This window comes from Haemorhous mexicanus, chromosome Z (assembly GCF_027477595.1).
Source record: "Haemorhous mexicanus isolate bHaeMex1 chromosome Z, bHaeMex1.pri, whole genome shotgun sequence".
NCBI classification, from domain to species: Eukaryota; Metazoa; Chordata; class Aves; order Passeriformes; family Fringillidae; genus Haemorhous; species Haemorhous mexicanus.
The window spans coordinates 11,740,494-11,768,175 of NC_082381.1; the positions used below are offsets into that span (position 1 = coordinate 11,740,494).

Consider the following 27,682-nt stretch of genomic DNA (forward strand, 5'->3'; position numbering starts at 1 on the left):
GCCGGCTCGGCCGGGAGAGGCGAGGCGAGCGCCTGAAGGGACGAGAAAGGGGCTGGGGGTCTGCCCTGCATTTGCGCCGCTTCTGTGGGGGCACCTCCCCCGGGGGAGAGGTCCCCTACCCCGGAGCAGCAGGTCGCGTTTCAGGGCGAGCCCGCGGAAAGCTCCGGTGAGGCTATTTTTGTGTAAGAAAATTAGAGCGAAGAGAGGTTGGTGGGAAGGGAAGCAAAAGGGAGAGAGGCCGCAGTCGGCCTCACTTTCGGAGCCGGCCGCCCGGGGGTCCCGTAGGGCCGGGCCCGGCCACGCCGCGGAACCCCGCGAGGCCGCCGGTCTTAGGATGCGAAGGCGGAGGAATGGCCGGGAGGGAAAAGACAGAGTTTGGAAACAGAGTTGTGTCCATGTTAGCGCTCAGCGAGGGCCGGCGTGGTGGGGGTGGCAAGGCTGTGCCGGGCGAGTCGGCCGGGAGAGAGCCCCTTCGTCGGCCTCGCGTCTCTTCCCGCGGCTCATCCCCCGGCCCGGCAACAGCCCGAGCGGGGCTCCCCGGGCCGCTCCGCGCACGGCCGGCGGCGGCGTCCCCCGCTCCCGAACCCCGCTGCCCCTTGCTCGACATCACGGCGCGCCGGCAGCCGTGGGGCAGAGGGGGAAGCTGGGGCAGGGGAGCAGAGCCCACCTGCGACCGCGCCAGCGGATCGGTTCCGTGTCTCGGCCGGTTCCGTGGGAGATGGGCTCGGGTGCGTGGCTGCAGGCGCCGGTGGGCGCGAGAAGCGGGACTGCCCGCCGGGCTTGGAGCCGAAATTTGTTTCGGCCTTTGGGAAAGGCCACTATTTCCCGCTTTCCCCCACAGTCGTTTTGCTGAAAAATAAACCAATAAACCTCGGAGCGGTCGAAGCTGCGTGATTTTTTTCCCTTTAACTTTCCCCACCCTCACTCGCGGCCGTGGGTCTGCATCCGCCACGTGGATGGGAGGTACGGGGGGAGGAAACCCGAGTGAAGCCCCCTGGGCCGGGAAAATCCTGCCCAGGGCCCCCGCACTTCCACTGGGCCGCTGTTCTCCGGTCCCCGCCGCAGTCCAGGGGCTGTCCCCTCGTCGAGGGGCGCGGGGCAGGGCAGGGCAGGCCCGGAGGAATGCGGGGGTCTCTCCCGCAGACGGCTCCCTGTCCCGCCCCTGCGGCGGCCCGGCCCGGCCCGGCGGGGAGCGCGGCCCCGGGGGCGGCAGCGTCACCCCGGCCCGGGAAGGGGAAGTCGGTCTGCTGAAAAGTTGGTGACAGGTTGGGGCAGCGGAGGCAGAACGGGCAGGTGCCGCCGCCGCTGCCGGGGCGGCGGAGCGCTCCAGGGGCGGCCGACTGCGAGCAAACTTTGATTCCTGCTACAGAACATGTCAGAGTTTTCCTGGGTTTTGGCTGCGTCTGGGGACATCTTGTGATGTTTTAGAGAACAGGACATGATCTCACATGGCGAGGAGCTCTTTAGTTTCTTAATCATTTCACGGTTCCTTCAGAGGCTTTTTTCCACCTAAAACGTTTAGTTTCAGCTCAGTGATCAGCTGCAAAAGCTCGGCGGGGAGCGGAAGAGTTGAATTATTCCAACCTGAGAGAGCCCCTCACAAAAAAAAAAAAAAAAAAAAAAAAGCACCAAAAAAAGAGGAAAAAAAGAGAAAAAATAAAGAAGGAAAATAAAGAAAAGAAAGAAGGGGGAAAAAAGAAAATAAAGAAGAAAAGACAAGAAAACAGAAAGGAGGAAAAGAAAAACGGAAAATACAAGAAAAGAGGAAAACAAAACAATAAAAAGAAAAGAAGAAACAGGGAAAAGGAAGAGGTTGCAATACGACGTAGAAACTTTTTCTTGCCTCTGTTTCCCCAAGTCCTGAAGAGCCGGAATGGAGCTCGAGAAAACCTACGCGACACCCCGAGCCGGCCGCACAGGTGGGACTCGGGCCAGGGGCTGCGGGGAGCGCGGCGGCTCCGCGGACAAGGGGGGCGCCGACGTGAGCGGGGACGCGAGGCAAACCGGGCGGGGTGGGACCAGCTCCCCGCGAGGCCGTCGGGGCGGCGCGGCGGGCTAGCGAGAGCTCCACCAGCTCCTCCAGGCACCCTCGTGTCCGTTTGCCCCGCCGCTGCGGCCAAGCGGGCAGTGGGACACACACCGGGGAGTGGCGAGAGGCTGCGGGAGCCCCGTCACGGCGTCCCCGCGGGTAGCGCGGCGGCGGCGCGGTCGGTGGAAAGCGCGGAGGCGGCCTGGCGGCTCGGTGGCGGAATGCAATTTCGAAGCGATCGATGGGGCCTTTTATTAGTTAAATCGCCTGAATAATCGTTTAATCGATAAAGCATTTCATGGCGCGGCGGAGGCGGCCGGGAGCGGGGCTGGCCGCAGGGGCAGCAGCACCAACAGCGCTGCCTGGGCCGGGCAGGATGACGAGGACGGGCCGGGGCCCCGTGAGAAGGCGCTCCAAAGCCTCTGCGCCTTTGGCCCCTGAAGAGAGTTGGGCCCAGGGGTCTTGACCTCAGTACCGGGTGAGCGAGAAGCAGGAGGAGGACGGGGGGGGCATGTAAAGGACAGAGGCCGGGCAGGCTGTGAGCCGGTCTTGCCTGCCCGCTGGTCCCCTCCGCGCAGCGGAACGCTGCAACCCGGGCCGAGCCTGCCCGCCATCCCCGACGGCCGCCCCGAGCCGAGGAGTCGAGCGGCAGCAGGGAGAGCCGCCCGACGGACCGGGCTGGGCTGCGGGGCTGCGCGGAGATCGGCCCTCGCCGTGCTTCGGCCGGACTCTGCGTGCCGGCTCCGCGCGGCGCCTCGGCCGCGCCCCGCAGTTTCCACTTCAACGAAAACTCGGCCCGCGCCCGCCCGTCCGCAGCGGACGCCGGCCCCGCGCTGCCCAAGGACGGGCCGGGGCACGGCCCCGCTGCCGCCGTGACCTAAAAGGTTCAGCGGGGCGGGAAGGTCTCGCCCCGGCTCGGGTTTAGCTCTCCCGCACCCTCGTCCGCACAAAGATCCCCATGGGAGAACATGCGGGCGGCGGGGCCGAGGGCAAGTCGCCGGTGCAGCGGGCTGTGCCCCGCCGCCAGGGTCACCCGTCAGGCGAGGCAAACTGCCCGGGCCTCCGTCAGGGGCTCGGCCGGGGCAGCACCGCAGCGGGGCGGGACCCACGGGCGCGGCGGCCTGAGACGGAGCCCGCCGCTGCTGGGCGCGTCGTCGCCGAGCCCCGGCGCGACCACGGGCGGAGCGAGCCGGCCAAGAACCTCCCTGACCGCGGCCTCGGCCCGGGCTCCCGCGGGTGCCAGGACCCACGGTCCCGACACGCGCCGTCTGGGCGTCGGGGAGATCAACGGCCACGGGGAACGGCGTTGGGCCGGCGGAGTTCGCACGGGCTGGGCTGGGCTGGGCCGAGCCGGGCCGGGCCGTCGGGGGTCCCGAGGCCTGCAGCCCCGGCGGGCCCCACCCACGACTCGGTCACGAGTGGCTGCGCCCCCGCGGCCACGCCCCCGCCCTTTATTGGCTCGCAGCCCGCCAATAGGCAGCGCCCGCGCTCGGCGGCCAATGCGAGACGCCGGCAGGTTAACTTTGCGATTGGCCGCGGCGCTGAGTGACGGGCGGGCCCCGCCCCCGCCGCTGTCCGCCCGCGCGGTGCTGAAGCACCGCCCGCCGCCCCCTCCGCGCGCGCTGCGCGGGCCGCGCGCTGCGCGGGGCGGGGCCGGTCCCGGGGCGGCCCCGAGGGCCCCCCCGCCGCGCCCGGCCCCGCCCCGCCCCCGCCGCCCGCCACAACCCCCGCCGCCCGCCGCCGGCCGGCAGCGCGCCGGGCGCACCGCCCGAGCCAGCCAGGCGCCGCCGCCCCGGCGGCCGACGGCGGGCGGAGGGGAGGGACGGGGAGAGAGAGGGGAGGGGGCGCCGCGGCCCCGGCGGGCGGGCAGCGATGGTCGCGCCGCGCCGGCGCCCCAGGTCGGACGGCGGCCGCTGACGGGGCGGCCCGGTCCCGCGGGGCCGCGGCGAGCCCGGCCCCCATTCTGCTCCCCGCCCTCTCGCACACCTTCCCCCGCCGCTCCCCTCGCCCACCGCCGCCGCCCCGCCCGGCGCCGCGAGTTGCTGCGAGCGGCGCGGCGGGGGGCGGCACAGGCGGAGCGCGCCGCCGCCCCGGGACCGAGCCCCGCGGACGGGGCGCCCGCCCCCGCCGCCGCCCGCCTCGGCCGCCGCCGCCGCGCAGCCGCCGGCACCGCCAGCACAAAGAGCCGTCGGGCGGGCAGCGCTGGGCTCCGGTCCGCCGGACAGAGGCGCTCGCCCCTCTCCGCGCCCAGTAACGCCCCGGAGCCCGGCGGTGGGTGCTGCGCATCGGCAGCCGCCCGCGGAGCGGCTGAGGCCAGGGGCTCAGCCCGGGGCGGCCGCTCCGCGGCTCCCCGACGGAGCCTCCGGAGGCTGCGAGCAGCTCGGGAGCCGCGTTCGGCCAGCGCTCTTGGATACCGCGACCCGTCACGCGGAAGGACTCTCCGCTTTTTGAGGGATTTTGTTCTATTTTTCTTTTCTTTTCTTTTCTTTTCTTTTCTTTTCTTTTCTTTTCTTTTCTTTTCTTTTCTTTTCTTTTCTTTTCTTTTCTTTTCTTTTCTTTTCTTTTCTTTTCTTTTCTTTTCTTTTCTTTTCTTTTCTTTTCTTTTCTTTTCTTTTCTTTTCTTTTCTTTTCTTTTCGTTTTTTTTTTGTTTTGTTTTGTTTTTATGTGTTTGTTTGGGGTTTTTTTATTTGTTTGTTCGGTTCTGGTCGGTCTCCGTCCTTTTTCGCGGGCTCCCTCCCTCAGCCCGAAACCCGAGCGCCGCCGGCGAATCGAGATCAGCTCGGCGAGGTCGCCCGGCCCCGGACCGCTCCGATGGAAATACACTGTAAGCACGACCCGTTCGCAGCGATGCACAGTAAGTGCCTGCCCTTCAACTTGTCTGAGCGGCCGCGACGGGCTCCGCGCGATCGTCTCGGTCCGCGGCCGTGCCGGGCTGCCCGCCGACGTTCTCCCCCCGGCAAGATCGGGGTGCCGGTGGCCGGCCGGCCGGCGGAGGGGTGCTGCGGGAGCGGCCGGTGCGGGGGCTGCTTCCCGTGAAGAAAGAGCCGATGTCACCGCGTGTGTGTATCTGTAGGGATGGATGTATAAACACGTCTCTAGACGTATCCACAGCCATCAGTACATATGGACGCGCGCTGGTGTACATGGATGAACACACAGATGTTACATGTGTGTGCGTATGCTTATTTCTCTCCGTAAATCAAATATCCGGAAAAAAGCCGCCAGGTATTTCCGACGAACGGAAAAGTTTGCTGCACGATATTCTTTCTCTTTTTCAACATTTTGAAATTCGTTAATTGGAAATAAAGAAAAAATAACAAAAAAAAAAACCCCAAAAAAACCCCTCAACAACTAAAACTCCTAAACAAACAAATAGAAGTCCCCCTAAAGCCCCGAACAAACTGAACTAGTGCGAAAGGCGAGGAGCGGGGCTGGAGGGAAGATATTTGTCTTTTTGAACCCCGAAGAATGGCGTCACGATCGCGGCGTGGGGCGGCGGAGCGGGCAGCCGGGGAAGTTAACAGGTCGTGCGCGGTGGGTTCGCCCGAGATTTGTTGTGCTTGAGAGGTCGGGGAAGACTTATCCATTAGCACAGTGTTATGTGAAATGACATCTTCTCTCACGGCGAGTTAAACGCTGCATTACGGCGAGAGATTGCGAGGGAATTTAACGTAGAACTAATCTAATTTCCCGGTGCACCGCAGCCTTTCGGCTCAAAGAAATTTGTTTGCAAAATAAACCACCGAGCTCCGGAGCTGGAGATTCCCTCCCTCTCTCCCTTGTCCTCTCCGCGCTCCCCGTTCATCTGCCCGTTTCCCATCCCTCTTCCCGCCGCTCCATTTCTGGGGCTGTGCGGAGCTGGGGCGCCGGCCGGTGGCGGGCTCTGCGGACTTTCCCTCTCGCGGCAATGAAGCCCTCGACCTCCGCGTTTATTTATTTCTCTCCCGGCATTCAACCAAATCGCATTTTTTCAAAGGGGAACTTTGAGGTCGGGAAGCGCGCGGTGCGGGATGGGGGGCGGGTGCGGAGTGCCCCGCCGCCGGAGCGCCCCGTGCCCCGGACACGCAGCCCACGGGAGCCCACGGGAGCCCACGGGAGCACGGGCTCCCCGCGCGGGGCCGGACAGCCCAGGCGGGAGCAGCCGCGGCAGGTTTCAGCGGCGCCTCTGCCGTCATTCGCGGCTGTGGAAAAACCATGTCGTCCTCAGGAATTTCTGGGCAAACAGAAGGAATAAAATCAAAACGCCGGTGCCTTTTTTCCGGTCCTGACCGCGGCCGGGAAGCCTCCGAGGTCATTTGCTGCCAAACGATCTCCGGACCCGCGGCTGCTCGGGGGCGTGAGGGTGGACGTGGGGTCGGGACCCGCAGGCAAAAAGGCGGAGGAGGACGGGGAGCCGGTGGCAGCGGGAGGAGTGGGGTGGCAGCACGGCCACGGGGAACGGTGGCCGGGGCCGGGGCGGTTCGGAGCGATATTTCGGTCCCTCCTGGCGCCGACGCGGTCCCGCTTCTTCCTCGTCCCGCGTGGGCAGAGCCGCTGGCCGCGTCCGTCCAGGGTACGCGAGGACGACGAGGCGGGCTGGGCATGGTCGGAGCGGCCCCGACCCGTGTCGGCGGGTCCCCAGCATGGTTTCCCTTCGCTTCCACTCGCTCCCCGCCCGCCCCGGCTGCACCATGGCTCTGGGTTAGGCCCGCGGACCCCTCATCGGGGTTCCCCCCTCCCGAAATAGCCCCCGAGTCTCTACGCGTCCCCCCTCCCAGCGGAGGGCAGGGGCGGCTGCCTCATCCCCGCACCGAGGCGCGGACGGAGCTCGATGCCCCCACGGCTCCAGCAGCCCCCGGCCCGACGGGGCCCCCGGTCCGCAGCTGCCGGGGAGCGCGACCCCGGCAGGGAGGCCCCGGTGGGCAGGAGCCGGGCTCGGCGGCGGTGCCGCTGCCCAGGGCTGTGGCAGGTTTGGAGGAAGGGACGGCCGTGGCCCCAGCCTTTGTTTCCGGCGCCTGGAGGGTCGATGCTCCCGGGCTGGGCAGGCCCGGTCCCCGCTAGCCTCCGGGGGCTGGGGACGGGCTCCAGGGGGAGAGTCGGCCCCTTCCCTGAGGAAGGCATGTCTTAATGATGCCTTCTCTACCCTTTTCTTCCTGTTCTTTCCCTTTCCTTTTGTTTCTTTTTATTTTTCTCTAATTTCCTTCCTTCCTCTCCTTCCTCTCCTTCCTCTCCTTCCTTCCTTCCTTCCTTCCTTCCTTCCTTCCTTCCTTCCTTCCTTCCTTCCTTCCTTCCTTCCTTCCTTCCTTCCTTCCTTCCTTCCTTCCTTCCTTCCTTCCTTCCTTCCTTCCTTCCTCTCCTTCCTCTCCTTCCTCTCCTTCCTCTCCTTCCTCTCCTTCCTTCCTTCCTTCCTTCCTTCCTTCCTTACCCCCTTCCCCGACCACCACCCCCCCAGGATCTTCCCACTCAAACTGCGCGCGATTCCTCTCACTCGGAGCCGTGCGGAGCCGAGGTCTCATTCCGGGCAGGTCCCGTTTCCCGGAGCTGTTTCCCACCGAGTCTCGGTGTCCCGGGCACGCACCCGGGCAGGGTCCCGGCGCCGGTGAGTGCTCCCGGCCGAGAAGCGCGGGCCGCCGGCAGAGTCCGCGTCTCCCGCTCCGCTGAAGGCACAGCAGGCTCCTGTCTGCTCGCCACAGCCTTTAACATCACCTATTTCCGCCAGTTCATTGTGTCCTTACAATGTTAAAAGGTGTTTGCGAAGTTTGGCAGCAGTTTATCAATAACGAAACAACAAGATTAAAATAAAAATAGCTCTGTATAATTTTTTTTAAACACTGAGGCATTTGGCTTGCCAGCCTAGTCAGTACAGTTCCAATCCTGCTTAAACAGAGACATTTTCTGTATTACTTTTGTTTCAGAATTGGCATCTGTACTATCTCTATGGCTTGTTTTTAGCTTCTCTATCCCTCTGTAATATGAGTAGTTGGATGAATAACAACATAAGGGTTAATTATATTACCTTCTAGTACGGGGGATTAATGTGTGTTCATGGGGTTTACACAGCTTACTGCTATTCCTCCAAGTGGGTCTTGTATCCCATCAGATACATAATTCACTTTGCTAAACGTGAACGGTGAAAATCTGCTCAAAAAGGAGTCATGCTCTAGGCTTGCCCAAGTGTTCATGTTTTATTTGTGGGATCATAATGTCAGCCAGAACAGTTGTAAATGCTAGGAGCAGAATCTCTTTCTTTTCTTTCTGTCTTTCTTTCTCTTTCCTTTCTTTCTTTCTTTTCTTTCTGTCTGTCTTTCTTGTCTTTATTTCTTTCTGTCTTTCTGTCTCTCTCCTCTCCCTTTTTTTCTCTTTCTTTCTTTCTCTCTTTCTTTTCCCCCTCCCCCCCTTGATTAGTTCAAGGCATCTGGGGAAAACCAAAACAAAACACAGCGTGTTTAATTTCAGGTATCTTTCCGTGCTTAGGCAGAGGCAGTACGTGGGCTGAGTGATCGCCCAGCCTTATTTCTCGCTCTGAGAAGCCTCCGCTGCCCGGGACAGCTCCGGGCCTGCCCCGCCGTCGGTGGCTGCGCTGAGGCGGCTCCGGGAGGAGCGTGCTCCGCCGCCGGGGTGCCGGCCGGGACCGAGGGGTTCCTCGTTCCCCCTCAGGCAGGAGGGTGCTCCCCTCCTCACAGCAAGTGTCGCTGCGGCGGTGAGGTCAGCTCCCCGCTCCTCCCGGGGAAAGCGGGCCGGTGCTGGGGAGGCGGTTCTGGGGGTGGAGGTTCTGCCCTGCCGAGACGAGTGAAGCTCTCTCACAGCTCTTGTCCTGCCCTTCTCCCCCTCCCCGTGTGTTTCAGGACACGGAGGCGTGAATCAGCTGGGGGGTGTTTTTGTGAACGGCCGCCCTCTCCCAGACGTCGTTCGCCAGAGGATCGTGGAGCTCGCCCACCAAGGGGTCCGGCCGTGTGACATCTCCCGGCAGCTCCGCGTCAGCCACGGCTGTGTCAGCAAAATACTCGGCAGGTAAAGGGGGACGGCAGATCCTTCCGTGTCCGTCAGAAGTGTCGGTGCCAGCCCCAGAGCCAGAGGCTGCAGACAAGCGGGGGCAGGCGAGCAGCCCAGCGAGGGGAGCGGCTGCCCGAGGAGTCGTGTTTTGTGTGTGTGATGAGGAAAGAAACAGCCAATATCCGTAGGTCTTGTTAGCTCCTGTCACAGCTTCTAATTCTAATGCAAAGTGCAGAATGCCATGCGTATTTGCTGTATGTAGTGTATGTCCTGCACCTGTCTGCTCTGAACAGGAAGGGAAATCTGGGAGTCATATTCTGCAAAATGTGCAAAAAGTAGAAGTTGTGGAAATTACTTGTTTTGTTTCCTGAGTAGAACTCCTTTTAAACAGTATTACCATGATATATGTCATCAATATTGCGGCATGTGCATTCATGCAAGCTATTCTGCAATCTATCCCACTGTTTATAATCAAACATCTTTTTCCAGTCTTCTGCTGGATTAAGAGAGCACAGAACACCATGACTAACTAGTAACCATCCTAAAGATATTTTGGCTACTTTGGGAGTAACTCTCTGTTTGGCCAGGAGCTGCTTCAAACACTGTGGCAACAGGATATTAAACTCTGAATTAATATTATTTCCTGATTGCCGTTTAAAATTTGGTGTAGATTCAGGTGAAAAATGCCATGCTTGCTTTTTCCCTTTTTGATTTCTTGAACTTATGTGCAAACCTAAACCTAATTTGCGTAAATTACCATTTTTAAACGGTTTTGAACCCCAGGTATTCTTACAGATTTTGACAAGTTATATTAAGGGGATTTTTCTTTTTTACAAAGAATTTTTCTTTATGATCTGGAGAAGTTAATTACCGAGTTGTTTGTTGTGATTTCACAGTTAATTTCGTTGTTTAGCATTTTACTATTTTTGTTTGAAATTTTTTTTCCAGTTCCTTACAAACATAGCATAGCTGCAAAGAGGATTAAGGCATTTAATTGGTAGCAACACGCAGGGGATGTGTTGATCAATCAGTGGCTGTGTTAGTGTTCAGATCTGTCAGGATCACAGGTCCCAGTTTTGCAGTTCTGGTCGCTGTTTTCCACAGAACCATCTCACCTCTGCCTGCCCAAACTGGTGAGCAGCAGCTCCAGTGTCAGGGCTGAGTGTGTTCCTCCTTCACCTCTCATCCTTCCTCCCAGGGATGTGCCTCCCCTGCAGCCTACATGCACTTCTCCTGCTGGGGATTTGAGAGCACAAATGGCTTGAGCTGGTGTAGAGAGGAGAACTTTCCCTGGGCTTTGTACTGCCCACCACGGGCTGTTTCACTCAGGTACAGCTCCTGCTCCTGCCTGGCTGACATGGTTGGGCTGGTGATGCTCACTGTTGCATTGGAGCTGCCACCAGTTCCCATCAGCACCAGCACACAGCTTGGAAACAGGCAATTTATTTATCCACCAGGCAAAAGTCTGGTGGTTTTACTTTTGTCAGTTAGGTCTGCTGTTAGGTATATTTGCACTATGGAGTTCAGAGTGAGGTTCCAGAGCTCTGTCATTAAAGTTGTCAACAATAAATTGGAATTTCATAGCTCATTATTTTCTTAACTAATAATTACAGTGGGTGAAATGTCTCTGTAATTGCATCTCTGTGTGTATATGTCTCCTCGTATGTGTGCATGTGTGTGAAAAGTGGGAATCCTTATGATAAATCCTTGCATTTGGAATTTTATCATCAGAAATTTTCAGTACTAGATGCAGTTTTAAAAATCCATCCAGAGGCAGGTAGCCAGCTGTTGCAGGGCAGGTGAAGCTCCTAACCCTCAGAGGAGGGTGCTGGGGGGTGCCCACCCTACACCTGCCTTTGCAGCTCTCTGGAGCAAAAAGCCCTGACCTGATGCACATGGAATAGTGCTGGCTGCAGCAATCCCTGCCTTTAAAATGGAGATGGGAGTCAGAAAGGCTGGAGCCATGCAGCTGCAGGCTTTGTGACTGTGTGATTTAATGCAACACAACATGACTGCGCCCAGATTCATTGCCGAGGGAGAGGAGGGGTGTCTGTGACAGGGCAGGGTGAGGACTGTCCCCACGTGTCCCCAGGGTGGTGTCCTCCCCCGAGAGCAGGGAGGGATCTGGGCTCAATCCTGCAGCTCCCTTTGGGGTGAGCCTTCCCTGGGCTCCTCTGTGCCTGGGCCATGGCAGCGGGCAGGTGGGCAGAGCTCAGAGGCTCAGAGGGGAGAGGTCTGGCTGCTCTGAAGAACCAGAGCAGCTCATCACAGCTGCAGCACTGTGGTGGCAAGCCTCTCTGGCTTTCCTGCGTGGGATCAGCCACGGGAAAGCCGTGGCTGGTCTGCACAGGCACAGCATCCTGTGCTGTTGGGAGTGCTCCTCTTGGCCAGGCTGTCCTGGCCTGCAGGGCACTGACCCTGGCACTGCTGCGACAAAGCACTAAGAAACATTTGTGAAATCCACAATTTTTACTAGATCTAAGGAAATTGTGACTTGTTGTCTGGTAGCATCTGCAGTGTTGCCTGGCTGTGTTCTGCATCCTCCTTAAAGAAGTGGTGCCAGCAAACTCAGCCTCAAGGTTTTGAGGCTAGAAGTGCAAGATTTTAGGTTTATGGGCCGTGTTTGCCGTTGTTTTGTCATGTCCTCATGGAAGTGCAAGGGGAACTTAATTTTTCCCCTCTGCCTTAAAGCTCACAGCATTTAGGAGCAGAAGGAGGGTTAATCCATCTCTAACACTCAACACTTGCCATTACTGATATTGCATAAATGGCTTATGGAGGCTGGTAGCCCTGAGTCAACATTTGCACACAGAGTATCTCAGAACATGTATGAACAATTTGGTGTCAGTCTCTTTAAAGGAACTTTAGGCCCTGCACACAGAGCTCTCCCAGAAACACTGAGAACAGGTAGCCAGGCAAAAATTGGATGAACATGATTGCATGTTTCAGGGAGGCAGGGAGGCAGACTTTGGCTGTTGGAGGCTGTTTGTGCTCTGCTCAGGCTCAAAAGATGGGAAAAATGGTTTCCTTTCTTTTGTATAATGGTTATGTCAGATAGTTGCAGGGAAAATACATTAATAAGCAGTCTTATCTTCCTGCTTGTGAGTTTTTTCTGAGCTAGGAAGGGGGGCACAGAGCAGTGAGCAGTTGTGATTGAGCTGCTGCAAGTGCAGCTCGGTGGGCACCTGGGTGAGAGGCTGCTGCAGGATTAGGGCAGCCGGGGTGGCAGCCTATTAGTTGGGGTCTGTTTTTCATCTGGTCATGTGAAAATTCACAAGATGCAAATAAGTTCAGGGCTGTGAGAGAGCCTCCTGTGTGGAACGCCCTGACTGCAGCCTGGAGGAGCAGAGTCTCATTCCTGGTCTCTGTTCTGGCCCTCGGCACGTGAGATGTGACTTCTGCTCTCACAGCACGGCCCAGCCTGCTCTAAAGGGGGAGCCTGGCAGGGCCCGGGGATCTCAGCTGCCCTGTGTTATGGCAGAGCTACCAAAAGCAGTTGGTCTTGTGTGATGTACGTGTGGAAAATCGGCCAGATTTATATTGCTTTAGGGATCTCATTCTCCACCAGCCCTTCTGTGACCAGGGCTGGTCACAGAAACCAGCCCTGCCTCAGCTGGACCCCTCCGGAGCATGAGCAGCTCCCTTTCCCTCAAAATTTGTCATTGGAGCTACTGAGAACTTAGTGATGAAAGCAATACATTTTGAAAAATACGAACTATTAAAACCATAATATGCATTATAAAATCGTAAAACAGGAAAAAGATGTGCTGGCGTATTTATTCCAGAGGTGCAAATAAAATACAATATCTAGCCTCATTTCACTTTGAATCATAACAAGCTGTGGATGTTAATGACAGCATTTCTGTAGAAACAGTAATTTGCTACAAAAGAGTCCACTGCAAAAAGTGGTCTTTGCTGTGATTTGTTTCTATTATTGCCAGTACTGCTGATTAATAACACACATTTTCAGTTAATTTTGGATCTCAGCATGCCCTTTAATCTTGCATTGTTTCTTTTGTCTTGCTATTACAGAAAAATATATATTGTATCCTGAGGCCCAATTCCAATTACTATAAGTTAATCTATTAGGTGATGAAGAACCACACAGGCAGGAAATGTGTGTGTGAAAGTGAAGATGTATCTCAGGATTTGCTGGGGTTTGGTTACCTTGAAATGATGTTCTCTATGAATCTCAGAGCATGTTCTCTGTCTGTGTGTGATAACCAAAGCTTTGTTTTGGATGTTGTCCCAGGTATTATGAAACTGGGAGTATTAAGCCTGGAGTGATTGGAGGATCAAAACCAAAGGTCGCCACACCCAAAGTCGTTGAAAAAATTGCAGAGTACAAACGCCAAAATCCCACCATGTTTGCCTGGGAGATCAGGGACAGACTCCTTGCTGAGCGAGTGTGTGACAACGACACCGTGCCCAGTGTCAGCTCCATTAACAGGTAAAGCTGGCGGGGCTCTGGGGTGGGATGCTCCGTGGAGCACTGCCACCATGGCTTTGTCTTTTGGCAGTGCTGGGTGTTGGGGCTGTTGGTGAGAAAAGCAGCTTCACCTGTTTCCTAGGGCACCTGGGCCTGGGAGCAGCTGCGGGCTGACCTGGTGGCTGAAGCACCACGGATGATGAGGGTTTCCTGGGAGTGGGCAGGTTCTTGGCTTCTTTTCCATCCTTTCCCCTGTCTCTGAGTTGGAGGTCCTTGCTGGGAATGACCCTGTGTGTTTGCTACGGGCAAAGCCCCTGCTCTGCTCTGTGGGGTGAGGCTTCAGGGGGACAGGCTTTGCCTGGCAGGAAGCTCAGACCATTGGGCAGGGTGGCAGTCATCTGGGTAAGAGAGGGACCCAAGGCAGGGGTCTGAGGCACCATTTTGTCACCTGACACCCGACTGGTGCTGCTGACAGTGGCCCAGGCCTGTGTTCAGCGTGAACATTGGTGGGGGAGTTTGGTCGGTAGTGTCTGAGGGCCTCCACTGTCAGCTTTTTGCATTGGGGAACTTAAGTGGCCTGGATTGCCCCTGAAAGTGCAGGGGAATCTCATTTGGAGACTGAGTCCCGTGTTTGGGTGCTTTGCCATGGCTTTGCAAGCCAGGGCTGGGCCCATCGAAGGCTGGTTGGGGGCTCTGACTGCTGCCTTGTCCATGGCACCTTCTGTGGCCACGGTCTCCTCCTGAGTCAAGTCATGTCTAGGGCTGGAAAAACCCAGGGAAATACTGCGTGACATCTCCAGCCCTGCCTGAGCAACAGTAAGAGCTGGATACTTGAGCAGCAGAGCTTTTGGGCACCCACGGCCCTGCCAGCAGGGTTTGTCAGTTTGTTTTTCACTCTGTTCTGGGCTTCCTCCTCACCACGCCGGTGAGATGATTTTCACTTGTGCAACTGCATGCAAATTCCTTGAATGCAGCTCGCTATAAAATCTCTCATTTGCGTCCAGACGTGAAATAAATTGATGCAATATTCTTTTATTGGCTATCCCAATCTGATTTGCATTCATGGAGCTGCTGCTTGAGTAGCCCGAGTGGCTTCCCCAGCGTTAGGGGAGAGTGCAGCCTCTGCCCTGATGGGCTCAGTGTCGAGTCATGTGTGGGTGGAATTAAAAGGAAAAATGGGTCAGTTCAGTGCAGCCTCTGCTGCTGGGGAGCCCCTGCCTTGGAGGATCCAGAGCATCATGCAGTAACTCTGTGGGCATAGTGCCTTCAGTTTAAAGAGGGTTTGAGAAATATTACAGGCACCAGGAAAACCAAAGGAAAATATCAAATACCTAAGGAAAAGCTCTGCTTCCAATAATGTCAATGAGTCAAGACAGCAGCATGGCTGTTAGAAGCAGCCCTCTGCCTGTGTAGGAGACTGTCGCATGTCTTCCAAAAAACTACCAAGAAAGGCAGTCACAGCTCTAGGTAAAAGGGAGATTTAAGTAGCTTCCAGTCATATTTGAGCCAGTTTCCATGTTCCTCTTGCTGCGTCCTTGTGTGCTTCCACACTCATAATGCCCATACCCTGCTGCCCTTGTGTCAGAACCCAGTCCATGATCTGATGTCACCGGCACGTTTTAGGAAAAATCCTTTCCTTAGGGTTTTTCCCTCCTGGGAAGCTGAGAGGCCTCAGGAACAAACTGTAAACAATGATTACCTGCTGCTGTGGAATGCAACAGGGGAATCTGTGATTGGTCTCACCTGGTTGTTTTTAATTAAGGGCCAATCACAGATCACCTGTGCAGACTGTCTCGGTCCGAGACAAGCCTTTGTTATTCATTCTTTTTCTGTTCTTAGCTTAGCCTTCTGATGAAATCCCTTCTTCTGTTCTTTTAGTATAGTTTTAATATATTTTCTATCATAAAATAATAAACCTAGCTTGCTGATACATGGAGTCAGCTTTCTCGTCTCTTCCCTCATCCTGGGACCCTCGTGGACAATACTACAATCTGCCACCAAGTTTTGGCTGTAAATCTAATTCTTTCTCATCTGCTTGTGACTCTGGCTAAGATCTTCTCCTTTTCTCAAAGGTTTGCAATCCCTTTTAAGAAATGCATGCAATCTGTTTGAGTCAATCTGTTTACCCAGAGAATTGTTTTTGCCAGCTTAGGTGAAAACCCAGACTGAACAATAATGTGACAGAGAACCTGGAATTTACATCAAAACACTTGGCTTTAATGCTAAATCCTACAGTTCCAGCAGTCTGTGGGGTTTATCCTCATATTTAACACTGAGTGTGTACCTTGGGGCTTTGCTGGTGGGAAAGGCTGCAGCCCTGGCCCCCGACCCTTGTTCAGCACTGAGGTACAAACGAGGGGCTGCCGGGCCAGCACAAACCCGAGCCTTGGTCTGCTGAGTGCTTCCTGCCCTGCTGCAGCTGCACTTCTGCACGGGCAGGATGGAGGCCCTGCTCTGCCTCTCTGTGCCTGTCCCCACGGGGTGGGTGTGCTCTCTGTGCCTGTCCCCATGGCTCTCTGTCCCTGTCCCCACGGGGTGGGTGTGCTGTCTGTCCCTGTCCCCATGGCTCTCTGTGCCTGTCCCCATGGTACGGGTGTGCTCTCTGTCCCTGTCCCCATGGCTCTCTGTGCCTGTCCCCATGGTATGGGTGTGCTCTCTGTGCCTGTCCCCATGGCTCTCTGTGCCTGTCCCCATGGCTCTCTGTGCCTGTCCCCATGGTATGGGTGTGCTCTCTGTGCCTGTCCCCATGGCTCTCTGTGCCTGTCCCCATGGTATGGGTGTGCTCTCTGTCCCTGTCCCCATGGCTCTCTGTCCCTGTCCCCACGGTGTGGGTGTGCTCTCTGTCCCTGTCCCCATGGCTCTCTGTCCCTGTCCCCATGGCTCTCTGTCCCTGTCCCCACGGTGTGGGTGTGCTCTCTGTCCCTGTCCCCATGGCTCTCTGTCCCTGTCCCCATGGTGTGGGTGTGCTCTCTGTGCCTGTCCCCATGGCTCTCTGTCCCTGTCCCCACGGTGTGGGTGTGCTCTCTGTCCCTGTCCCCATGGCTCTCTGTCCCTGTCCCCTCGGGGCTGGGGCTCCATTGTTCCCTCCCACGGTGCTGATGCTGCTCCTGTGGAACATTGGGCTGGATGGGGATGGACTCCTGCAGCTCATCTCTGCTATTGAGGGGCCTTTCAGCAGACAAGTTTGAGCTGCTCTATGTAGGAGTGAATAATAATAATTATTATTTATTAATAACATTAATTTTAATAATAGGCTACTCTTCCATAGCAGAAGCAAGTCTGCGTGGTTAAGACTTAATTAATCATTGTGATTAGCTTTGCTCAAATCAGCTGAGAGCTGTCCAGCTGCTTTCAAGTGCTCCAGTCTCATTCCTCCAGAGATAAAGACGTTTATGTGTCAGAAGGCCCTGGACACCCTTTCTTCACCATGACAGTGCTGTGCAGTGGGCTGTTTGGCCGTGCAGGGTCTGTCTCCTTGGCTGTGCTCCCCCACCAAAGCTGCTGTCCCAGCTGTTCTGCCCCTCTCACTGGGCTGGCTGCTCTGGGTCTGTTGCTCTAACCCATCTCCTGGGTATGCCTGGCACCCAGCAGCTCCACTCGGGGGCTGGCAGCTGAAAGATGGCTTGTGGACACGCCAGACCTCTGCAGCCTCCAAGGAATGGCAGGGAAAGGGGATGGCAGTGCATCCTTTAGTGGGGTGGAGCTGGGTGTCACCAGTGGTGGTCCCTGGGCCTGCTTAGGGGGGCTGCCAGCAAGGAGCTGCTGTGAATTCCTGCAGGTTCACCCCCCAGCCCACTCCACCCGACAGCTCTCCTCCTCTCCTCTCCTTCAAATTCCTGGCAGGCAGGAATGGAGGGGAGTTTGTCAGGCGCAGGGAGGGGAGGCGTTCCCTCTGGCATTGCTGCTGTGACAGTGCCTGGGGCTGGGGAGTGCATGGTTCCTCCCAGCCTGTTCCAGTTCTGCCGCAGCCCGAGGCAGAGCTGTGTGATCTCCAGAGGTATTTTTGACCCTGTCTGTCCTTTCTTCATAGCACACGGGCAGGTAAATAATGTGTGTAGCATCTCCCCAGAATCTCCCCTCGCAGCAGGACCCTCTGTCCTGCACACCACACGTGCCTTCTGCTTTACCTCTGACTCTGAATTTTTTCTTGCTGATGTCGCTATCAATCAGAGTAGTGACTCATGTACCCAGTGATGGTAAATGCAGTCATTCAGCTTTTAAGATTAGCATTTATACCAACACTTAAAAAAAAATAAATTTGTCTGAGCTGATCGTTTCCCAAGGTGTCCAACCCCTCTAGCCATGTGAGTGTGCCCTAGGAGCAGCCTTGCAAACGTGTCCCAGCGCCCAGGAGTGCAGACCACAGCCTGCTGGGGCTTTGGGCTCCCTGCCGAGGGTGTGCTGGCCTGCTGGCTGCCCAGACAGCTGTGGGTTTCTCTTTCCTGGGCTCTGAGGACTGGGTCCTCAAAGCCACCAAAACGCCAAAGTCAGAAGCGTGCTGAGAGCCATGAGGAGCAATCTGTCTGGTTGCTCTGGGATGGCCTTGCCTGAGCAGGGAGGTTGGACAGATGACCTGCTGTCAGCTGTTGTCTCTTCCAGCCCGAAGCATTCTGTGATTCTGTGGCTGTGGAATGTCCCCCTGATGGCTCGAATGGCAGGGGCTGGGGCACACGTGTGCTCCTGGGTCCACCTGCCAAACTTTGGTCTTGCAGGGAATGATGAGGGGAGCACATGCAGAAAGGCATTTTTTGTATTGGTGTAGGTGTCTGCACTGGAAAAATGGTGTCTAATGCCTCCTGCCATGGCGTGCCTAATGCTAGCTAAGTGGTCATGTTTTTCCATCCCTCACAGGATCATAAGGACCAAGGTGCAGCAGCCACCCAATCAGCAGGTCCCTGCTTCCAGTCACAGCATAGGTAAGGAAAACTTTTTTAAAAATACATTAAAAAAAAAAATGGATTACAAATATTCTGAAGAACTTTTAATCATTCTTATGGACAGATAATTCTGCATAAAACACTTCAGCACACGTGCTAATGTGCCTTCTTTGTCATTCTCCAAGGGCTGAACATAGTAAATGAATTTTATAAATACTGCTAAAAGGTTTTGAATTTTACTGATTATTATGATAAATAGCTTTCACCATGAGACAGAAAATTGAAATCTAAACCAAAAAAACCCTACTAATAGGGGTCTATAGAATGTCAGATAATTAAAGTAATAAATCAAGAAAGGGATACTTATTCATAACATTTTCTGCATCATTAGTCAGTAAGTAGTTTTGAATGTGTTTTTTCCATCTATCAACCATCCCTTCCATAGTTCTTTGTGCACTTGCAGTCTTGAGTGAAGAGGTAGCAAAACTTTCTGAAACTTTTAATTCAGCCTCAGAACAGTGATGCTGCAGCCTGAGGGAGGTGATGCTGGTGGAGGGTGACCCAGAGGAGACCCCCAGGCTGCTGAGACACCCTCAGGCCTTCTCGTGGCTGGGTGTCTCTCTGAGGGGAGTGGGTGTTTCTGAGCTGCAATGCAGCAGGGATGGAGGGGCTCAGCCCTGCTCTCTTCTTGTCCCTGTTCCATCAAACCCTTCAGGGCACTGGTCAGCCCTTGCTTCAGAGCAGCTGGTGGGGGGCCCTGGTTTCTCTCTGCCTTTATGTTGTCGCCTGTGATATGGTGAAATGCTTGCTGCTTCTCTCTTGGCGAGGGTGTGCTGGCACTGGGAAAAAGGGGGTGGAGGTGCAGAGCAGCCTGCACTTTCTCAGCTGGTCAGAGGAGTCACCCTGTTGACCCTGCGCCCTTAGCCTTTCTCTCCAGAAAATGCCAAAACAATCCTGGGGAAGAAAAGCTCCCTTTATCTCACTGTGGTGGCTTAAGTGCTTTCTCTTCTTGAAAAAGCCAAGAACAGAGAAGAAAAATCTTGTTTCTCGGGGCTTGGAGTTGATAGAGGGAGCATGGATTCCTGACATGGGTTTGCTCCGTGTGAGTCGTGTCTGGGGGTCTTTGGTGTGATCCCACGTGTGCATCCCCCCATCCTGTCCTTGGGGTCTGTGTGGTGATTTCTAGGCTGTAGGGACCTGGCAGGAGAGGCTCAGCCTGTAAGCTGATGGAGGTGATGGTGGTGCTCCCTCCTCTGCCTGCTCCTGTGAAGCCTGGACACCCCCAGCGTCACAAGGGCAGTGTTTGCTGTGCAGTCTGGCACATCCACACTGCCCTTGCTGGACACAAGCACTACCCTTTTCTGAGGGCTCTTTCAAAGCACAATGGATTTGGGTCGTTTTTCTGGAACCTCAGGGTCTTTCAGCCACCCATCCCTAGGCAGCTGCAGCTGTGCAAGGTCTCCATGGCCAGAGGCAGGTGGTGTGGTCTGACAGGATGCAGACAGCACAGTGCAGCAAGTGCAGGGTGCCCTGCTCCCAGGAGCTGCCTGTCCCGGGTACCCTCTTGTGGCAGCTCCTCTCTCTGCATGACTGCTCCCAGCCAGCTCTGCCCACCTTGCTGGGCTGCTGGGTCCCTGGAGGGCCTCTGCTGTCCCAGCTTTTCTACCGAGCCTTCTGTGAGACTGACTGCTAAGGAAAAGCATCTCCTGACCCTCAGCACACACACCCAACCCCTTGTGGTGGGGGCAAGGGCTGGCCATGCCTCTCCTCCCCCCTGCACGGGGCTTAGTGGCTTGCTGCTGGAGTGGACTGGGCATGGCTAGGGTGGGTAAGGGCTCTTCCTGAGCTGGAGGGGCCACGGTGGCCAGCTGAGCCCCAGCCCACCAACCTCATGCCATGGGGGCCAGTGGGTTTGTGTGAGCTGCTGACTGACTGCCTGTCCTTGCCTTGCAGCCTCCACAGGATCAGTCACCCAGGTGTCCTCTGTCAGCACTGACTCTGCTGGCTCGTCCTACTCCATCAGTGGGATCCTGGGCATCGCCTCCCCCGGCGCCGAGAGCAACAAGCGCAAGCGGGACGAAGGTAGCGGGGGCTGGTTTTGGGGGAGTGCCTGCCTGGGGCACCCCGAGGGCTGGGGCAGGGCTGCGTGCTGTGTGCCTGTGCTGTGATGGAGCTGGGGACATCCCCTGCAGGGCCGTTTGGCTCTGCTGCAGCAGGACTTTGCCAAGGTCGCAGAGAAGCCAGGGACCGCCCCAGTGACCCAGGGGCCAGGAGCAGGGGCTTCTCCAGGGGTTTTGGAAAGCTATGGAACTGTGTCAGTTTGGAGCCAGGCCTTCCTCCACACCGTGTTGATTCTGTGGCCACCTGAAATAGGAAACATATGCAAAGTGACAGAAAATGAACTGTGTAGACATCTGCTGCTTCTCTCAGGACTGCTTCACCAGGGACATTTGTCAGTCTTGAAGGGTAGAAGTGAGTACAGTCCAGTTGGGGTTGGATATTTTTGATAGACTCCTCAGACCCACAGAGTGTATGGTCCTGTTTTGTTCTGCATCCTCCTGAAAACAATGTTTTGGAGAGAAAGGAACCAGAGGTGGAGTGGAAGGGACAAGAGGAGAAGTTCTCTGCTGGTGTCTTTTTAAAGTACCTTTAGTTTAGTTTCATTTTGGAAGTACCTACATAGAGGTCCATGGCTGTGGACACAGTTTGTATAGCAGAGGGGACACCAGAACTGCAGTGGGGCTTTTTCAGCTGGGGATGCATGTGGAGGAGGGTTGACTGCCTTTCCTGCTCAATCAGCCTCCTGCCTCTTGCTGAGGAACCTCCATGTTTCCTCAGCTGGTGCTGCTGGTGCCCTGCAAGCAGTGCAGGTCCAGGTCCCTGCACTGCCCCCTGTCCCATGTGCCCAAACCCTCCTGGAGGGAGGGGGTGGTGGGGGTAGGCTGAAGCTGTAGTGGCACCCCCAGCCCACCCCCATCCCCTGGGGGAGACACAGCTAAAATCAGCAGCCTGGTGCCTGTACAAACAGGGTCACGGACCCGTGCATCCTTTAGTGGAAACACATGATCAGGTGCAGAGTAGACCCAGATTTACTGAACTGGGAGAAAAACTGCAAGAGGCTGGGGGGCCAATTTCAGCCACGTGGGAGCTAATTTGATGGTGGAAGTATAAAGCTCTTTGTGCTCAGGTTCTTGCTAAATATACCATTGTTACTTAACTCTGTGATTATACACCTGCTTTTATTTTTCCAAATCCAGGTTATAAATGCATAGTTAAATATATGCATTAAAGCAGGTAGGGTAGAAGTTTTATGTTTTATCAGCCAGGTCGGAGACAGGCTGTCTGTATTGATACCACGTGGCTCCTGAGCCACAGAACCATTTTTGGGTGCCTGTCAGAATGCACTGCTTTAACTGCAGAGAAAAGGATTAAGTGTTTCCTTGAAAAGCAAAAGCAGTTCCAGAAGTCGAGCTGAGAACCTTCTCAGCTTTTTCCAGTTCACGTTCAGAAATGTGCATGTGATTGCTAAAGCAAGCCCCATCAGCTTGGCAGGATGAGTCATGGGGTTTGAGCTCCTGGGCTGGACCATTGTGCTGTCCTCAGCAGGCTGCTTGAGCTGCTTCTGTAACAGGCTCAGGGCTGCAGGTTTGGAGAGGCACAGTCAGGTACTCCAACCTCTTTGTCTGTCAGGGGGGAGCCCCAGGAGCATCCATAGCACCCTCCCTGCCCTGCTTACCACGAGGTCCTTCTGGATGGTCTGAGTGGGGGCACTGTGCTCGAGGAGGAGTCCCAAGGCTCTGTCCCTGCTACGCGTTCCTCTGATATACAGAGGAGAAGCATGCCACCTGATTTTGGCCTGTGTGAGGATGGGGGTGCCCAGGAGTGGCTACTTGAGCCATTTCCCGGCTTTGGGGAGCCCCTCCCATTGTGTCCTTTGTCTGTAGCTGCTGGAAGGTGAGTGCCTGCTGCTCTGCCTCCCTGCACTCGTCTCCTGGAGCCACTGGCTGTGCAGGGCTGTACAGATGTCCTGGTTGCCCTCGGCCTGGGGGTGAGGTGAGAGGGACTTGCCCTTCCAGCTGCACTGAGCACTTGATATAATTCAGTAATCAGTTTTGTTCTCCTCACTCTTGACATTTTATTAGCAGATGTCACCAGTATTTAACCCAGTGGGGAGCTTGCTGGGTAGCAACAGGGGCAAACCAAATCAGACAGTCTTTATTGGTTTTTATAGCTGAAGGTGTCATTTTTTTCCCCTCTTGTAATATGGACTTGGAGCAGATGTGCCTTGGTGGGGGATCAGTGGCTTTCACTTTTGGTTAAAGGACATGCTGCTGGAGGCTGGCATGAGGAGCAGGCTGTCCTGCAGTGAGACACAGGCAGCTGCTGCAGCCTCAGCAGTGGAGGATGCCAGGCAGCCACCTTGCTGCTCTGCCTGCAGATTGCCTCCTCAGGTGCAGTGGTGGCAGGTTTGCCCAGCCCTACATCTCAGGGAGGGTTGTAGAGGTGCAGATGGGCCCAGAGTGACCTTGAGGGGGTGCCTGCTCTCCTCGGGGTCTGTTTTAGGGCACCAGGACCCCAGGTCAGAGCAAGCTGAGTGCTCCAGGCAGTGCTGACAGCCAGCCCGGGTGTGGGGGCTGGTTTCACTGCACCAGCAGCAGCTGGTTGGGGGAGCAGTGCTGATTTCATGATGGACACCTGGTGTATTTTGTGCTGGGCATCTCCTGTCTGAAAGAGCTTTCTGAAGTGGGATCAAACAATCCTTATTGAGCACTGAGAAAAGAGCAAAAGACACTTTAGTCCACAGGTGCATAGGAGGCTGGGGTCAGGACATGTTCTGGGGACAGGAGAGGTTGCTGGGCCGTAAGTGTCCAGAGGATTCACTGAGGATGATGGGGGAGGAAGGCAGAGCCCAGCTCTCCTTCTCCCTTCACTCCTCCCTTTGCTAGCCCTGGTCTCCATCCTGCAGAGCTGTGCAGCTGTGGAAGAGGTGTCAGAAGGGCTTCTGCCCAAGAGTAAGCACAACAGTGTTTGTGCCATGCCAGCTGAGAGGGATGCTGCACCAGGAATGCAGGCCTGAGGCATGGGATGTGCTTCTCACCTGGATCTCCTTGTGTGCTGGGCCTGCCTCAGTGGGAGAGTGGCACCCCTCCAGCCAAGGACTCTGGCACCTCAGAGAGCCTGTGCTCTGGGGGAATCATGCTGTGCCTGCTGCTGCTTGCCAGGAGTGTTCACAGGGCAAGGGGAGGCTGTGGGGGTGATGCTGGCACCTACATGCTGGAAGTAGGGCTCTGTTGTGCCCCTAACAATACCTGTATGCTGTTAAAATACAGACTGTCAATGGGCACAAGTGTCATGTGGCTCATCCTGCTATGGCTAAAACCATAGAATACCCTGAGCTGAAAGGGACCCACAAGGATCACCAAAGTCCCTCTCGTGGGAAAAAAGAAGCACAAAACCAAAACCCCACTCCAGGGCTGTCACAGCCCTGGCCCAATGCTGGGGTGTGCAAGCTGGCACCTTCCAGCCTGTGGCAGGTGATGCAGGGGGTGGCACAGAGGGGCCACTCACTGCTCCGCTCAGGGGCAGCCAAGGTGGCACGGAGGGAAATCAGTTTCCTCACAAGGACCTGGGCTGTGCTAGACCACTTGGGCTGTGTGCTTCTCTTTATAAAAGCAGCTGATTGAAAAGGCTCTGTGCAACCATTAGCCTGGTCTGCCCAAGTTCAGCAGGACACCTCAGCAAAGTGCCACACAGGGAGCGAGTGTCTGCAGGAGAGGTTAGGCAGATATAGATAGATGCAGCAAAGAGCTGCAGAGAATCTAAAAATCAGTCTTAACAGAGACTTCCCAGCAGTGGAGGAGTTTGGGGAACTGAAAGCAGTGTTGCAGGAAACTTCCACTTGTACCAGTTGTTTTGTTTTGTTTCCATTCTCAGCCGCTATAATCCAACATTGCTGTCAGCATCTGGAGTGATGATGTAAGTGCTGGTGCTTTCTTCCCTTGACTGAACTCTTTGAGAAATGCCTTTAGTCGCAGATAAGGTGTGCTCCCAGGTGTTTGGGTCACAGCCTCCTGTCTGAGAGAGCAGGCCTCCAAGAGGGGCTGGGACACTAACAGAAATGAGAAGGAAATGAGAAGGGTTCCACACGACGGTGGACTGTGCACAAAGGATGACACACAATGTCTGTAAGACACTGCAGAACCTTCCCCTTCTGCAGTCACTGTGTTTTCATGAAGGGATGCCCTGGGTTGGGCATGGCTGGGTGTCCAAGCAGGCCAGGCCAGTGCATGGAAGCTGGCAGGGATATTTCCAATGACAGCAACACCACGGCCACTGTGGACATCAGCTGGAGAAGTGCTTGGCAGTGACAAAGGTGCACAAGAGCTCACCAAGTCAGTGACATGTCAGTGATAGACAGAGAAAAGCAAAGCATACCACTCAGCCTGAGTGTTTCTGTATTTTGTGTCTTTCCTCCATAACAGAGCCCATGAGCTATGTTTTCCCAGGGGGACAGCAATAAGAAAATACACTCACATCTAGGCAGAGGTTTGAAGGGCTGTGAGCACAAATGTCTTGGAGACTGCTTGGGAGGGTCAGTGGCCTCCAAAGAGAGCCTAACCTGGAGTAAGTGCTGCCACGTTCTTCTGTCATCTCCTCTTGTGGTCAAGCGACAATGTGCCAAGGAATCAACTCTAGGAGGCTTCTGGAAAGGCTTGCAGAGTATTTTTTCTGCCTTTGCCTGAAGTCCACTTCTTTAAAAGTTGAACACTTTGAGCTCTAAGCTTTTCCCAGAACAGTCAGGTGTGATATCCTCATCTCTGTTCCTGTCTGCAGTTGTGCCATGACTTGCAGTGGGTACATGTGACAGTGTTCAGGGGCACTCTGCTGCTCCCCCTCCTTTTGCTGGACACAAACATTTGTCTGTTCTGCCCACTGGGTCCCAGTGTCCTGTCTGTGACAGCAGAGAGCTTCCCCCTCATCACCGAGCTCTGTGCCATGGCAGAGCCCTGGGTGGTGGGAGCTGTGCCAGCCTGCAGCTCCCTGCACGGCCCAGGGCTGTGAGCCAGCCATGAAGTCAGTCAGGAGTGTGTAAGTGTCCCTTTCCAGCCGTGGCTTTCCAAATTTTCATAAAGGTAAAGTAGATCTTACTGCAGGTACCCTGGCAATAGAAATACTGCTCGTTCAGATACCAGAATATTTGGTCTCTGGGGGCTGAAGGCAGGACTTCTGTCTCCACTCAGACACCCCTCTTCCTGGCAGTCCGTGCTGCCTCTGTGTGTGCTCCCTGCTCATCCCAGGACACCTCTGGCGAACATCTGCTCTGGTGCAAAAGCCCTGTCCCCTCCTGAGAAGGGACGGCTTCTCTGCCCACCCAGGATTTACTCTTTGTGGTTCCTTGAGTTGGTTTAGGCATTTTTGGCTTGGGGTGCTGGGGCATCCCTCCTGGGGGGCCTTGCTGGATGAGGGGTCATGCTGCTGGCCTGGGAGTGTGGATGGTGGCAGAGCCCACAGGGGTGTCTGCACTGCCTGCCCACGCACTCAGCAGCCACAGGTGATGGAGTTCAGTGCACAGATTAGCCACTGATGAGGTCCAGTGTTGACACAAGTCCCTATTACACGGCTCACTTCAGACAGGGACCAGAGCCTGAGGGTGTTGGGGACTGGTGGGATACTGCCCAGGACTTTCTTGGGGTCTTCTGCACCATGCAAGTGATGTGCAAAGGACCAGACCCTTTGGGAATCCTAACTGCAAGGGAGACAGTTAAAAGCAGACAAACACTGAGTGGAAAAATGCAGGAGGTTATGGAAAGAAAAAAACACCTGCCAATAGAAACTCCAGATTTATTATGTCAAAAGACTTAAGTGTCAGTCTGGGCAGTGGTGAGTAGGAAGGGACACACGAGAGACTTCCCCAAGGGAATGGGAAGGGGCTGGCCCTGCCTCCTGGCTCTGTGGCACACTGGGGAGACGCCCACGTGGAGCCCCTGGGATGCAGAGTCCCACTGCTGGGTCAGCAAAAGAGGTAGCTGAAAAGAGGCAGTGGGAAAACACATAAAATTCAGAAAACGCCTTCTGTACTGCAGTCAGGTTAAACAAGTGCAGACATCCAAGCCCGCACAAAGGTGAAAGAGAAAGAAACACCCTCCAGAGTCCTCAGGAAGTGCTGGGGTTCACTCTAATGACTTCTGGCCCCACTTCAGCAGCACTTACTCTCTGGAGCTGTCTTTACCCCAAGGAATAAGTCCAGGGACTACAGTGAGATGAAGCTTCTGAAGGGTATGAGGTTTGCAGGGCTGGCAAGTACTGATCTGAATTTCTCCTGCTGATGTAGACTGTCCTTTGCCTTCAGGGTTCCATTCTTGGGGTTGCACAGTGGCTTGGGCTATTTGTCCCATTATTTCTTTATTTCCTCAGAAGAAATGGTTTTCCCTCACCACACAGACCCTGACATCATTTTAAATAAGGTTTGATGTGGGCTTTGCTATTACGTTGCAATGATGGCTTCATCTATGTTATATCCATAGCAATCTACTTTTGGGGCAAGTTTTATTTCTTTTTTTAACATTTCATTGGTAGCTCATTTTTCAGTTCTTGGACATAATTTCTGAGAAGTCTTGTGGTTTTCTTTCAGTTTTTGCATTGGCTTTTTGTGTACCTTACATGGTCCATCCTGAGTGTGCTGACACGGCAGCAGGCTCTGGCCACGCTGATTTGACACCAGCAGTGACAGTGTCACACATAGATGCTTGTGGATGTCTGAAGGAGGAGTTTAATTTAAGAATTAAGCCCTTGAGTGTTCCAGGAACCACCCTGCATCTGGGGTCTCACTGATGCTGATCCAGCCATCCCAGACATTAACAGGACCAGCTCAGCTGGCACCGGTTTTCTCCTTGAAATTTCATTCCTCATGAAATTCTAGGGGGAAAAAAAAATAAATATAGGTCAGCTCAGATCTCCAGAAAAGCAGCATTAAAATAATGCTGTCTCAGTTTCTGAGAAAGTTCTGCATGTCTAAATTCACAGAAATGAAGCAAAAAGCCACTTCAGCCTCCAAATGGAGCTGTTGTGATGTTTGAGAGCAAAGTGTTTGCCTGAGCTGTGCTCAGGCAGGACAGAATTCTGGGGAGGGAAATTCCAGGCTCTGCCAAGCCAGCTGATAGAGCCTGTGGGCTGAGACCCTCCTCGTGCAGCCTTCAGTTCTGTCAGACAGGGAGGCATCCGAGTTCCTCACTGTCAGTGTGAGTCCCAGCTCCCTTGAGACGCCCTGGCAGGCTGGGCGCGGGGTTTGCCTGCTCCCTGAGCTCCGGGGCTCTGCTGCCTCTGTGGGATCCCTGTGCACATGGCCACGGCCGGCTGCAGGGCAGTGCCTGCTG

At 55.4% G+C, this 27,682-nt stretch overlaps 1 protein-coding gene across 5 annotated transcripts in view; it reads left to right on the forward strand.

The window, feature by feature from the left end:
- Positions 1-1,233: 1,233 nt before the first annotated feature.
- The window catches only part of PAX5 (paired box 5), a 135,938-nt gene continuing 109,489 nt past the window's right edge, over positions 1,234-27,682 (forward strand). For 3 of the 5 annotated variants that reach the window (XR_009490273.1, XM_059873355.1, XM_059873357.1), the window contains exons 1-5: positions 1,234-1,919; positions 8,855-9,020; positions 13,255-13,452; positions 18,283-18,347; positions 20,262-20,390. Coding sequence is in view for 4 of the 5 variants with exons in the window: in XM_059873355.1 (XP_059729338.1) it covers positions 1,874-1,919; positions 8,855-9,020; positions 13,255-13,452; positions 18,283-18,347; positions 20,262-20,390 (604 nt within the window). In the remaining variant the exon portion in view is untranslated. Of the gene's footprint in view, positions 1,920-4,649; positions 4,885-8,854; positions 9,021-13,254; positions 13,453-18,282; positions 18,348-20,261; positions 20,391-27,682 lie in introns of those variants that run through there. The other 2 variants (XM_059873356.1, XM_059873358.1) reach the window with 2 other exon arrangements.